Here is a 13,652-nt window from a genome sequence, read left to right as displayed (position 1 = left end):
TTTAATGCATTCATTTAATGCCTTATTATCTAGATTCTAAAAATTAACATATGGAAGTAGTATCTTTCTTTTAAATCACTGTGTATCAAATATTTTTGAGTCATTGTGAGGAACCTCTAGGTCGATGCTTGCTTAAAAATTTATTTAGCTCACACATACTTCTATAACATTTCAGAAAGAGAAAAAGAGAGCCCTTTTTAGAATTAGAAACAAGACTTTTTAAAAGAAGGAAAAAGCAATATGATTCAGGGAGCAGAGTAACCAGACAGTAATGAGAACCTCACACATAACTAAAGGCTGAAGATCAGCATCAGGGATATAGAAGACTGCTTTAAATTCTTCAAAACTGAGTATTTATTTCATCAGTTTCATTTCCATAGAAATACATAATTTACTGCACCTTGGGTTATATACACTCTCTCAAGTAACTGTGGCTGGAGAAACTTAACAAATTCTGAGGAAGACGCACACAGTTCATTTTAAAATATACCCTCTAGGTATTTTAGTATCCTGTAAAGCTTAATGGGGACACAAAACAGCACTTTTTTTTCCTGAGAACAATACATTTGGCTGAAGGACTTTAACATTTTGTCTTGTTGCTCCTGAGAGCAGTCACACACAGAAGGGACAGCTGGGGGACAAAGAACACCCTCTCCAGACATGGATGAGTCCCCTGGCAGAAAGCTGATGGAAAGTCACTTAAACTCTATTCATTTCTGCTGTTTCCTAATGAACTAAGCCAATTGCTACAGATAATTCACATATCAATAATGGACTGAGATCATGACTGTCTCATAGGATAAATAAAAGCCTAGAACCATGTTTTTCCAATTTGGTCACAGTTTTGATAAAACAGCACTCTAGACAAAATTTGAACAGTTTTAGTCATTTTAGTAAGCAGGTCCTCATTCAATAGTTTATATATGGTTGTTGTTCGGTCGCTAAATTCCAACTCTTTGCAACCTCATGGACTGCAGCACACCAGGCTTTCCTGTCCTTCACTATCTCCTGGAGTTTGCTCAAATTCATGTCCACTGAGTCAGTGATGCCATCCAACCATCTCATCCTCTGTCATCCCCTTCTCCTCCTCCTTCCCTCAATCTTTCCCAGCATCAGGGTCTTTTCCAGTGAGTCAGCTCTTCACATCAGGTGGCCAAAGTATTGGAGCTTCAGCATCAGTTCTTCCAATGAATATTCACTGGATGGTTTACATATAATTAAGTCAGAATGGACTCAGTTATAACTAGTGATAGAAGGACCACCACCAGACCAAGACTGACCCTTAATGAAGGATCCTAGGACCTTATTGCAGCTCTCAAATTTAACCAAAACCCTTCCTGCTGAGTCTCATCCACGGGCCACTCCAGGTAGGTCTTGGTGTTCATGATCTTCCGCAGCTTACAGAAGCGCTGGGGAATGGCCTTCTTGTCAATGGGCTCCAGCAGAATCAGAATGGCAGCATCATTGTTCTCATCAAAGAGACGGAAATGGGAGAAGTCCAGCTCATACTTGCACCACTCGCTCTTCACAAAGTTCTCCGAAAGCACAAAGATGGTTTTGTGGCTCTTTTCAATGGAGTCAATGATGTTGTCGATAATCCACTTGCCAGGAATGAAGTCTCGCTTATGAAGACACAGCTTAAAGGGAGGGTTGAAGTGCTCCAGCTCCTGGACCATGAGGTTCTCCACCCAGTAGGAATCCCGCTCGCTGTAGGACACGAAGGCGTCGTAGCAGATGTCCCTGCGGGGAGCCTTCCTGGGCTTCCTCTTGGCCTGCAGCCACGCCCACATCATCTTCATGTACCACAGTCCGTGGAAACGGTGACACAGCACCCCCGTGAGCAGGAGCAACAGGAAGAGGGCACAGCACGCTGCGGACACCACGGCCGCCCTGTGGCATTCAGAAAGGGAGAGCCGGGCGTCCTGCACCCGCTGGCCCCGCACATGGGAGGGAGAGTCACAGCGGTAGTCATCGGGCCAGTCGACCAGGACACGGCCCAGTGCCTGCTGTCCCTGTGTGAAGGACAGGAAGTCACAGGAGCAAATGAAGTTGTTGCCACCGGCCTCCAACGTCTTCAGTTGCTGAAAAGAATCAAGTTGTTCCTTTGAGAAAGTATTTATTATATTTCTGCTAATTCTCATAACTGATAACACGGGTAAGAAGGAGGCATCTGGTAGAGTCTTCAACTTATTTCTGGAAATATAAAGTTCTTTGAGTTGTGGCAAAATCAAAGAAAATGAATCGAGATTGTTATTGCTAACATCTAAAATTTCCAGGGTCTGGGGAAGGCACTGGGTTAAACTGTGTATCCTTGTGCTGGATAAGTTCAGCTGTTTCATTTTTCCTGGCCACTGACAAGTTTCAGGCATTGAAAGAAAATTATTCTTACTGATATCAAGGTTATTCAGATTTTCCAGAGTAAGCAAAAGTTCTCCCGTTTTTTCTAGTGATTTCAAACGATTCTGCCTTAAAACCAAGGTTTGAAGGAAGGGCCAGGCATCCTTACAGGCTGAGTTTTTCAAGGTTTCTTCAGACATTAAGTTTTCACTGAGATCCAAATATTCTAATGATTTTAAATGTTGTGAAAGTAAACAAGGAACCAGAAAAACCTTACTGTTTTCTATTGTGACTCTTTTAACTCTGCCTGTGAGTGGATATATACTACTCAGATCATGAAATAAGAAAAACTGTGGAATATGCAACTTCCGTATTGTTAACGTCTCCACATTACCTAGGTGTCTAATTCTGTCCAAACTCAGTGCTCTAAAATCGCCAATTCCATCATGGGTACAGTCATCAAACTCTACTTCTAAGATCCCAGAAACATAGTTAAACAGTTTGACAACTTCAACAAAACTTTCATCGGTGAATTGCACATTTCTAAATATAAGCTTTTTAACCGATGTACTCATTTCACTGATGGATGCTTCTGAAAAATGGAAAGTGTGCAAATTAGTATCTCTCAGTTCAAAACAATCTAAGGAACTTACAATATCTACAAGAATGTCCACGAGTAAAACAGGCTGCTTCAGATGTAGAATCAGATGGCTAATGTTCTGGATTGACTTTAAACTCTTTGGCACATATATCTGCAGATTTTGAGCACTGATCTCAAGCTCCTCAAGAAAAGTCAGTCCAGTGAAATCCTTTTCATGAATCTCAGTGAAGCTGTTACTATTTCCTACTTTTAGGGTCCGCAGATTTGGGAGATGAGAAAAAAGAGATGTTTCCCCAAGTGTTTTGTATAAATTTCCCAGTAAGTTTAAGAATTTCAAGACATAAAGGGACCTGAACCAGGAGGATGATAAGTTAGATAAGCGATTATAGGATAAGTCCAAATATTCAAGATTCCTCAGGTGAAAAAAAGAATCTTCCTCCACTGTGTGAATTTCATTGGCCCCCAGCCTCAGAGTCTTCAGGTTCACACACCTCTGCAGGTCTCTGTTGCCGACATAGGTGATCTCATTGTTGGACAGGTCAAGGCTTTTCACACCTGCCGTGAGACCAGAGGGGATGGAGTTTAAAGATCTGGAATGGCCATCGCAGACACCAGTTGGGTCACAAGACAGAGAAGAAGCCTGGTCAGAGGCTCCTTCCGTGGACAGGATGATGACAGCCCAGACCCATGCTGTCCACAAAGCACGTGGCATTGTCCAGTGATTTGACCTACAAAGAAAAGAGGTTCAAATGAATGACTGTGTTTGACATCATGGCTTAATTCCAGTTCTTGAGAAATGTTCTGTAAGATATAAAACATGGGACTTCCCTGGGGTCCAGTGGTTAAGAAGCCACCTGCCAATGCAGGAGACTCAGCTGCACCACAGCTACTGAGCCCATGTGCTGCAAGTACTGAAGCCCATGCACCTAGAATCCATGCTCCACAACAAGAGAAGCCACCTCAATGAGAAGCCCACACGCAGCAACACAGACCGAGCCAGCCATAAATGAATGAGATATAACACACATCAGCTCAGTTCAGTCACTCAGTCGTGTCCGACTCTTTGTGACCCCAAGGACTGGAACACGCCAGGCCTCCCTGTCCATCACCAACTCCCAGAGTTTACTCAAACTCATGTCCACTGAGTCAGTGATGCCACCCAACCATCTCATCCTCTGTCGTCCCCTTCTCTTCCTGCTGTCAATCTTTCCCAGCATCAGGTTCTTTTCAAGTGAGTCAGTTCTTCACATCAGGTGGCCAAAGTATTGGAGTTTCAGCTTCAGCATCAGTCCTCCAATGAATATTCAGGACTGATTTACTTTAGGATGGACTGGTTGGATCTCCTTGCTGTCCAAGGGACTTTCAAGAGTCTTCTCCAACACTACAGTTCAAAAGCATCAATTCTTCACACACACACACATATACACCAAGAAATAACCAAGAGGGAAATGGAATATATGAATAGGATAAAAAATGAACTCCCTAACACCTCCAACAACACTAACACAGGTAGACCACCACTGAACAATGACATAAAAAGCACAGTACCACGTAGGAATATGGAGCAGGACCAATCATGGATTGAAAAATGAGTAAATGAATTATAGAGGATGAAAAAGCAAGCAGTTTAAGAAAAGGGCTAGGCTTAACCAAGTGGATTTACCACCTCCTACCTGTACCCTTCAGATCTTCCACTAGAACACACCTCTTGTCTGACCTGATGCCCCCAAGAGTTAGAGGTCTCACAAAGCCAAACAACAGCTCTCTCTGACCACCTTTCACTAGAAGCAGCTCCAGGAAGAGTGTGCTCTTTAACCAAAAGAAAAAGGTTCCATGCTCTTCAACCTGTTTTGCACTTAACGACTAGCATACAGGAGGGATGCTGAGAATCCCAGGCAGAGCAAGGGGGTTTGTTGGGTTGAGGGACAATCAGACCATCAGAACTTTCTCTTCCTGAGAAACTAAGTGCAGAAAGCAGTGTTTGACTCGGTGTGTGTGTGTGTGTGTGTGTGTGTGTGTGTGCTCGCGCCCGTGCTCAGTGGCTCAGTCATGTCTGACTCTTTGCAACTCCATGGACTGTAGTTCACCAGGCTCCTCTGTCCACGAAATTCTCCAGGCAAGAACACTGGAGTGGGTTGGCATTTCCTCCTCCAGGGAATCTTTCTGACCCAGGGATCAAACCCATGTCTCCTATGTCTCCGCACTGCAGGAGGATTCTTTACCTGCTGAATCACTGAGGAAGCTGTTTGACTCAGTACCTTTTTCAAAAGATCATTTTGGGGAAACAACAATACTACCTTTGCCAATACTCACACGTCCATCTAAGGGTGAGTGTGCCTCCTCAAGGCTCTCTATTCCAACCCGATGTCTACGCATCTGTCTTTGTACTGGCAACATTACATATATGACTCATCTTCATATCCAGAAGAGCAAGGCCTTCCTCCTTGTTCTTCTTTAAGTGAGCCTTGGTTAGTCTTGGCCCTCTGTATATTCTTATGAACTACAGAATTAGCTTAACAGTTTCAAAAACAAAATCCATTGATTTTTAATTGGCAATACCATCAATCTATAGATAATTTGGGAATTATTGACATCATTATAATATTGAAGTTCTCAATTCATGAGCATGATATATTTCTATTTATTTTGGTCTTCTTTATTGCAATAATACCTTATGATTTTTCCATACAGAGGTCTTGGCATATTTTTGTGATATTTATTCCTAGGTATTTGACACTTTTGAAGTTTTAAAAATAGTATTACTTATATATGGCATGTACCTATATATACAGAGAGAGAAATTCAATTAAATTTTACATATTTACCATACATTGAGCAACCTTGCAAAACTAATTCAGCAATTTTCACAGTTTATAAATTCCTGGTTTTTTGCTACATACATAATCATATCATCCAGGCATAATGATCGTTTTATTTCCTTTTTTCATTTGATTTCCTTTTTCCTTATACTTTATTCTGTTTATTCATAAATGCTGAATTTTATCAAATTCTTTTTTTCTTCCTGTAACTATTGAGATAATAACATTTCCTTCTTTACTTTGTTAATAAACATTGGTGACTACACAGATAAACTTTAGTGTTAAGGCAACCTCGCATTTTTAAAATAAACCCATTTGTCTGGATGTGTTATCCTTAAGAATGCTCAAACTACCACACAATTGCACTCATCTCACATGCTAGTAAAGTAATGCTCAAAATTCTCCAAGCCAGGCTTTAGCAATACATGAACCGTGAACTTCCAGATGTTCAAGCTGGTTTTAGAAAAGGCAGAGGAACCAGAGATCAAATTGCCAACATCCACTGGATCATCGAAAAAGTAAGAGAGTTCCAGAAAAACATCTATTTCTGCTTTATTGACTATGCCAAAGCCTTTGACTGTGTGGATCACAATAAACTGTGGAAAGTTCTGAAAGAGATGGGAATACCAGACCACCTGACCTGCCTCTTGAGAAACCTGTATGCAGGTCAGGAAGCAACAGTTAGAACTGGACATGGAACAACAGACTGGTTCCAAATAGGAAAAGGAGTTCGTCAAGGCTGTATATTGTCACCCTGTTTATTTAACTTATATGCAGAGTACATCATGAGAAACGCTGGGCTGGAAGAAACACAAGCTGGAATCAAGATTGCTGGGAGAAATATCAATAACCTCAGATATGCAGATGACACCACCCTTATAGCAGAAAGTGAAGAGGAACTCAAAAGCCTCTTGATGAAAGTGAAAGTGGAGAGTGAAAAAGTTGGCTTAAAGCTCAACATTCAGAAAACTAAGATCATGGCATCTGATCCCATCACTTCATGGGAAATAGATGGGGAAACAGTGGAAACAGTGTCACACTTTATTTTGGGGGGCTCCAAAATCACTGCAGATGGTGACTGCAGCCATGAAATTAAAAGACGCTTACTCCTTGGAAGGAAAGTTATGACCAACCTAGATAGCATATTCAAAAGCAGAGACATTACTTTCCCAACAAAGGTTCGTCTAGTCAAGGCTATGGTTTTTCCAGTGGTCATGTATGGATGTGAGAGTTGGACTGTGAAGAAAGCTGAGCGCCGAAGAATTGATGCTTTTGAACTGTGGTGTTGGAGAAGACTCTTGAGAGTCCCTTGGACTGCAAGGAGATCCAACCAGTCCATTCTGAAAGAGATCAGCCCTGGGATTTCTTTGGAAGGAATGATGCTAAGGCTGAAACTCCAGTACCCTGGCCACCTCATGTGAAGAGTTGACTCATTGGAAAAGACTCTGATGCTGGGAGGGATTGGGGACAGGAGGTAAAGGGGACGATAGGATGAGATGGCTGGATGGCATCACTGACTCGATGGACATGAATTTGAGTGAACTCTGGGAGTTGGTGATGGACAGGGAGGCCTGGCATGCTGCGATTCATGGGGTCGCAGAGTCGGACGTGACTGAGCAACTGAACTGAACTGATTATCCTTTTTATATATTTCTGGATTTTGTTTATAGTATTTTGTTTAGAATTTCTGAATCTATATTCATAAATAAAATTGCCTTTTGAATTTCCTTCCTCCTAATGCTGTTGTTGTTGTTAAATACATTAAATACATTAACAGTTACAGAATGATTCAGATTTTCTTTTTATTCTTTTGTCAGTTATGTTTTTCAAGGAATTTATCAAATTTTCTCCTAATTTGTCAAACTTACTGACATAGTTACTTACATCCTCTTATTATTTTAATGTCTACAGGACCTCTATTCTACTCCTTAGATGAGTTATTCATGCCTGCTTTCTTTTTCGATTGTCTTGTCAGAGGTTTATCATCTTTATTAGCATTTTCAAAAAACCAACTTTTCAGTCAACAGAGCCTCGATTCTCTACTTCATTAATTTGTATTCTTATATTACTATTTTCTTCCTTCTGCTTTCTCTGGATTTATTTTAACGTTCTCATTTGCGCTTCCTTGGACAGATGTTTCCTCATTCACTTTCAGCCGTTCCTCACTGCTGACATACCTGCTTCAGGTCATGGATTTTCCTCTGGGCACTAGTTTAGCTATGTCTCCATGTCTCTCTCCACTCTGCTCTTTCCATACTTTGGTCTCTTCAAGTTTCAGTCTAAACATTTTCTTCTGATCTATTTTCTAGTTTTTTTTTCTTCAACTATGTTTAATTTACTGTTAAATCTACCCACTGATTTTAAATTTTTTATTATTACAGTTTTAAGCTATGTAATTTCTATTTGGTTCCTTTACACATCTGCCATGTCATCGCTGCTGCTGCTGCTGCTGCTGCTAAGTCGCTTCAGTCGTGTCCAACTCTGTGCGACCCCACAGACGGCAGCCCACCAGGCTCCCCATCCCTGGGATTCTCCAAGCAAGAACACTGGAGTGGGTTGCCATTTCCTTCTCCAATGCATGAAAGTGAAAAGTGAAAGTGAAGTCACTCAGTTGTGTCCGACTCAGCAACCCCATGGACTGCAGCCTACCAGGCTCCTCCATCCATGGGATTCTCCAGGCAAAATAGTTTCAAATTCTCTGCCAAAATTTTCAGCCTTGATTTTTATCACTTTGAACACAGTATCACAGTCTGACAAGCTGCAGAGCATTTTTGACAGCCTCAGAAGACAGGGAGTTAAGTGTTAAGGTCTGGGGCAGTCATGGATTGGATAGGAAAGGCCAAATTAGAGGAAGATAAGTCCTTACAGAGGTTCCATCACAGCTCTGATTTATCCAGATGGCTCAGGCGGCCTCAATCTCTGAATAAGGACCAAGATCATTTCTGGAAAGCTAGTGCTCACGGGTACCTAGCACTAGGCAGCAAAGGAAAATTTGCTTCAGAAGAAGACAGCATCATCCTAGGCCTCAGATGTCATTTGAAAATCTGAAACAAGTTTTCAGATACAATGTCCAGTATAAAACAAAAACAACCAGGCACTAACGGAAGCAAGGTAATAAGCACAAGAAGAGCAGAAACAGCAGACAATAGACACGAACCCACAGAGGCCACAGATCCAGCATTGTCCCCACCTCTAAAAGTAACAGAGTTAAGATGAAATGACTATTACTGTTTGCGCCTATGTCTATGCCACTGTCTTCCTGCTTAATCATTGTTGGAGGAAAAATCCTCTTAGTATAATTTTACTGAACAACCAAAATTTACTTGATTTTTGTCCACTTTGTAAGATAGTACACAAATCTTAAGGAATCTATACCAATTTTTTTTTATTATACTAAGATTTAAAGTCAAATATGACTATGCCAAAGCCTTTGACTGTGTGGATCACAATAAACTGTGGGAAATCCTGAAAGAGATGGGAATACCAGACCACCTGACCTGCCTCTTGAGAAACCTGTATGCAGGTCAGGAAGCAACAGTTAGAACGGGACATGGAACAACAGACTGGTTCCAAATAGGAAAAGGAGTACGTCAAGGCTGTATATTGTCACCCTGCTTATTTAACTTATATGCAGAGTACATCATGAGAAACGCTGGGCTGGAAGAAACACAAGCTGGAATCAAGACTGCCGGGAGAAATATCAATAACCTCAGATATGCAGATGACACCACCCTTATAGCAGAAAGTGAAGAGAAACTAAAAAGCCTCTTGATGAAAGTGAAAGTGGAGAGTGAAAAAGTTGGCTTAAAGCTCAACATTCAGAAAACTAAGATCATGGCATCCGATCCCATCACTTCATGGGAAATAGATGGGGAAACAGTGGAAACAGTGTCACACTTTATTTTGGGGGGCTCCAAAATCACTGCAGATGGTGACTGCAGCCATGAAATTAAAAGACGCTTACTCCTTGGAAGGAAAGTTATGACCAACCTAGATAGCATATTCAAAAGCAGAGACATTACTTTCCCAACAAAGGTCCGTCTAGTCAAGGCTATGGTTTTTCCAGTGGTCATGTATGGATGTGAGAGTTGGACTGTGAAGAAAGCTGAGTGCCGAAGAATTGATGCTTTTGAACTGTGGTGTTGGAGAAGACTCTTGAGAGTCCCTTGGACTGCAAGGAGATCCAACCAGTCCATTCTGAAGGAGATCAGCCCTGGGATTCCTTTGGATGGAATGATGCTAAAGCTGAAACTCCAGTACTTTGGCCACCTCATGCGAAGAGTTGAGTCATTGGAAAAGACTCTGATGCTGGGAGGGACTGGGGGCAGGAGGAGAAGGGGACAACAGAGGATGAGATGGCTTGATGGCATTACTGACTTGATGGACGTGAGTCTGAGTGAACTCTGGGAGTTTGTGATGGACAGGGAGGCCTGGCGTGCTGTGATTCATGGGGTTGCAAAGAGTCAGACACAACTGAGCAACTGAACTGAACTGATGCCCATTTTAAAATTTGTCCTCGCTTCTTTTTCTCTTTAAAAGGTGAAGTGTATATGAGCAGAGGTCTTGGGCTATTTCATATAAATGTTATATGACACCTATTGCATGACCAGTTTTCAACAAATAATAATTATTGATAATGCTAAAACTATGGTTAACAACTTGATACTTAAGGTTAGAATTACTTGTCTCTCCTCACATTTCCTCAAGACATTATAGCAGGGGGCAGAGAACTCTTCAGTGTAAGACACCAGGAAAGGGAAGGGATGCTCAAGTTAGATGGAGTGGAGTCACATCTAATGAAGGATGTGGACCTGCACAAAGTATAAAAATCATGTGCCTAAAGAATTCAGAAAGTTGCCAGAGTGGTGAGGAATTATTGGTCCCAGACTTAGGATAGGACAGGAGTCTGAGGAGTAAGCCTGGCATTAGAGGCGATCTAGCTGAGAGGAAGCTGAAGCCCTGTGGCTCAGAGTGAAAGCAGGAGCAGACCTCTCTCCAGGGCAAGGGCTGGGATGCCGAGGTGAAGCCGGACTGGAGAGGGACAGGCTGGTGGCCAGATGCCTGGCAGAGAAGTGCAAGTGGGCTCTCCATAAAGCCAGGCGCAGAGAAGAGGCTACACCTTCTGTGAACAGGGCCCTCACAAATCTCTGCCTTCTGACCCTCGGTCTCCACCTGGCTAGAAGCTAGCATCCTAGAAATCTCCCATAAGGTCTGCCACAAATGCTGGTATGGATCCAAATATTAAAAGATATCAGTTTAGTTCAGTCACTCAGTCGTGTCTGACGCTTTGCGACCCCATGGACTGCAGCACACTAGGCCTCCCTGTCCATCGCCAACTCCCAGAGTTTACTCAAATTCATGTCCATTGTGTTGGTGATGCCATCCAACCATCTCATCCTCTGTCGTCCCCTTTTCCTCCTGCCTTCAATCTTTCCCAGCATCAGGGTCTTTTCAAATAACTAAGAATTTTTCAGAACTTAAGAAAAATGTAAGTTCATGAATTATAAATGTATATTAAATCCCAAGCAAAAAAAAAGAATAGAAATTTCTCATCTAACCTCAAAACAATGGAATAATAGCCCCAAAGGGCTGAGAAAACATACCTGTTAGTCTAGACATTTACATCCATTTAAATAATCATCCAAGAGTAAAGCTAAGACATTTCCAGACATTAAAGACCTAAAGAAGAATTTTATGCATAGACAGTTGTTAAAAGAAGTACCCAAATACATATGTTCTTTAGCAACATGGAAAATAAACCTAGTAAGAATAGATAGCAAGAAGCAACAACCGGATTTTTTTAAACATAACGATAGATAAGGAAGAAGACAGCACTCAGAAACTCAGACATGCCTCTTCTGTATGAGGGCACAGTGATGTAAATTTTAAATGATATTGTGGAGATAAAAAAAATTTTTGACAAGCAATTTACTTAAAGATATTTATGAAGAGGTTACACCAAGATGCCACATATAATTAATTATGCTCAATCAGCAAAATCAAAACAAGATATTTAACCAATCAAATCAAATTCTTAAGTAACACAATGAAAAAAAAATTAACTGACGGCTTAGAAACTTCCAAAACAAGTTGTCAACTTCAGGCAATGTTTGTAAAATGCGTTCACTACAAAAAGTTTAAAGATACAAATGTTTTCTGCTCAGAACAGGAAGAAACAAAATACTGGTGAATAAGGATATCTGCCTTTTTTGTGTCTCTACTTTCAAGTCAGGTCATCCTACTTCCCAGTTGCTTTTTGCCAAGATCTGAGTTAGCAACATTGCAGGCAGTGCAGAGGAGACCTTTTACAAGAGTACAAGCATCTCACCCACCTGAACTGCTCACACCCAGAACAATTTCTATTCTCCCAGATTTTTTTTTCTCCCCAAACAGGAAAAAGTATTTTCCTGCCTGGGATAGAAGTTCTAAACACAAGTTCTCATTTATAGAGGTTCAAAGGGCGTGAAGCCCACCCCGGGGACAGAGGCCAGGCTCGGGGTGCGGGGAGCGAGAGTCCTGGGCAGATCCGAGTCCTGACCCTGTCCCACTTCTGAGCCCTGGTGGGAAATCCCAGCCCTGGAAGCCGGGTCTCTGCGGTAAGCAGTGAGCGCAGACGCACCTGTGCACCCCGGAAAGCTTCCACCTGGGCCCCGTCACAGCCGCTTCGAGTGAAAGAGGCGGGAGCGGCCGGGTCAGGCACAGCGGCCGGCGAGAGGGCGGCCCTTCGGGGAACCTTGGCCACCCGCCCCTCGCCTCCGGGAACGCGGCCGCCCGCAGCGCGGAGCCCCGCTAGGAGGCTCCAGGACTCTGCGCTCCGCCGCCGCCCGCGGACACCCGGACGCCGAGGGCTGGGCGAACCCCGGCCGCGCCCCCGTCCCTTTCCGGGCGGCCCCCGCTCCTCCCCGGGACTGCGCGGGCGGGGCGGCGGGAGCGTCGCGGCCTCGGGGCCCAGTGCCCCACTCTCCCAGGGACCCGCGCGGTACGACGGGGGTCCCGGGTGCCGCCGACCGGGAAGCGGGGATGCCCAGCGCCCGCGTCCGCGCTCGGCCACCCTGGGGCCCTGCCTGCTTGGCCACCCGCCGGGTCCGGAGACGACTGCGGAGCGGGGATGCCAGCGGATCCTAATTCCTGACCGACGTACCTGGGACTTGCGCGGCCTTGCAGCGCCTTCCACAGCCTCCGGCCGGGAGCGGCCCGGGAAAAGCGCGGGAACGTGCGCACCCCCTCCTCGCGGGTGCGGGACCGCCGGTTCCGCGGAGTGCGCGTAACCCCTGCGGCCCAGCGCGCCGCCGCGCTTCCCCACGGTCTCCGGCGGGGACCGTGACCCGGGTGCTGCCCGGACAGCTGCCGGGTGCTGCCCGGGTCGGAGGAGGGCGCTGGGGCCCGGGTTGCGGGGAGATGCTTCACGCCTCCGTGTGGGATTCCCCCACCACACAGTTAGATTTCGAAACCAACGAGAAGGCTTATTACCCAACCAGTATTTTCCTGAAGCCTCGAGCACCCAAAGCCTATTACCCTGAAACACTCGGTCTTTAAACTCCACCTCTCCATTCTTCTTGCACCCGTGGATGCCCAAATTCAGGCTCACCCCTGCCCCTACGCCCTCTTCAACACTATTTCCCCGTCAGCATATCTACACGGCCCACCTCCACTCTCAAGTTTACAGTCTCCTGCATTAGAATAACTCATCAATCACTATCCAAACCAACGCAGCAGAATTTTGCCTGAAGAGCAGATGAGGATGAGACGGAGTTTAAACATTTCAGTCCTGTGGTGGTCCCTTTGTGGTGCGCTGACTGTCCGTCCGTAGCTGCCTGCCACCTGCCATCCCTGCTCTTATGATGAAAAGATGTGGACTCCACTTGCGTCTACGATTTGAGCCTAAGCATTTCCAT

General features: G+C 44.1%; 1 protein-coding gene across 2 annotated transcripts; it reads right to left on the bottom strand.

The window, feature by feature from the left end:
• Window positions 1-330: 330 nt before the first annotated feature.
• TLR2 (toll like receptor 2) lies at window positions 331-13,141 on the bottom strand. Of its 2 annotated transcripts, none has more exons than XM_027513488.1 (2): window positions 12,899-13,141; window positions 331-3,666 (listed from the first exon to the last, which is right to left on the bottom strand). In XM_027513488.1, exon 2 carries the CDS (start codon window positions 3,648-3,650, stop codon window positions 1,296-1,298), a length of 2,355 nt encoding a protein of 784 aa, XP_027369289.1. In that variant the 5' UTR covers window positions 3,651-3,666; window positions 12,899-13,141; the 3' UTR covers window positions 331-1,295. The 2 variants fall into 2 exon arrangements, with proteins under 2 accessions (XP_027369289.1, XP_027369288.1); XM_027513487.1 differs by lacking the exon at window positions 12,899-13,141 and adding an exon at window positions 12,377-12,574.
• Window positions 13,142-13,652: the final 511 nt, after the last annotated feature.

Source organism: Bos indicus x Bos taurus, chromosome 17, assembly GCF_003369695.1.
Source record: "Bos indicus x Bos taurus breed Angus x Brahman F1 hybrid chromosome 17, Bos_hybrid_MaternalHap_v2.0, whole genome shotgun sequence".
Lineage (NCBI taxonomy): Eukaryota > Metazoa > Chordata > Mammalia > Artiodactyla > Bovidae > Bos > Bos indicus x Bos taurus.
Note: the sequence above shows the minus strand (reverse complement) of the source record. Positions and strands in the feature narration are given on the sequence as shown.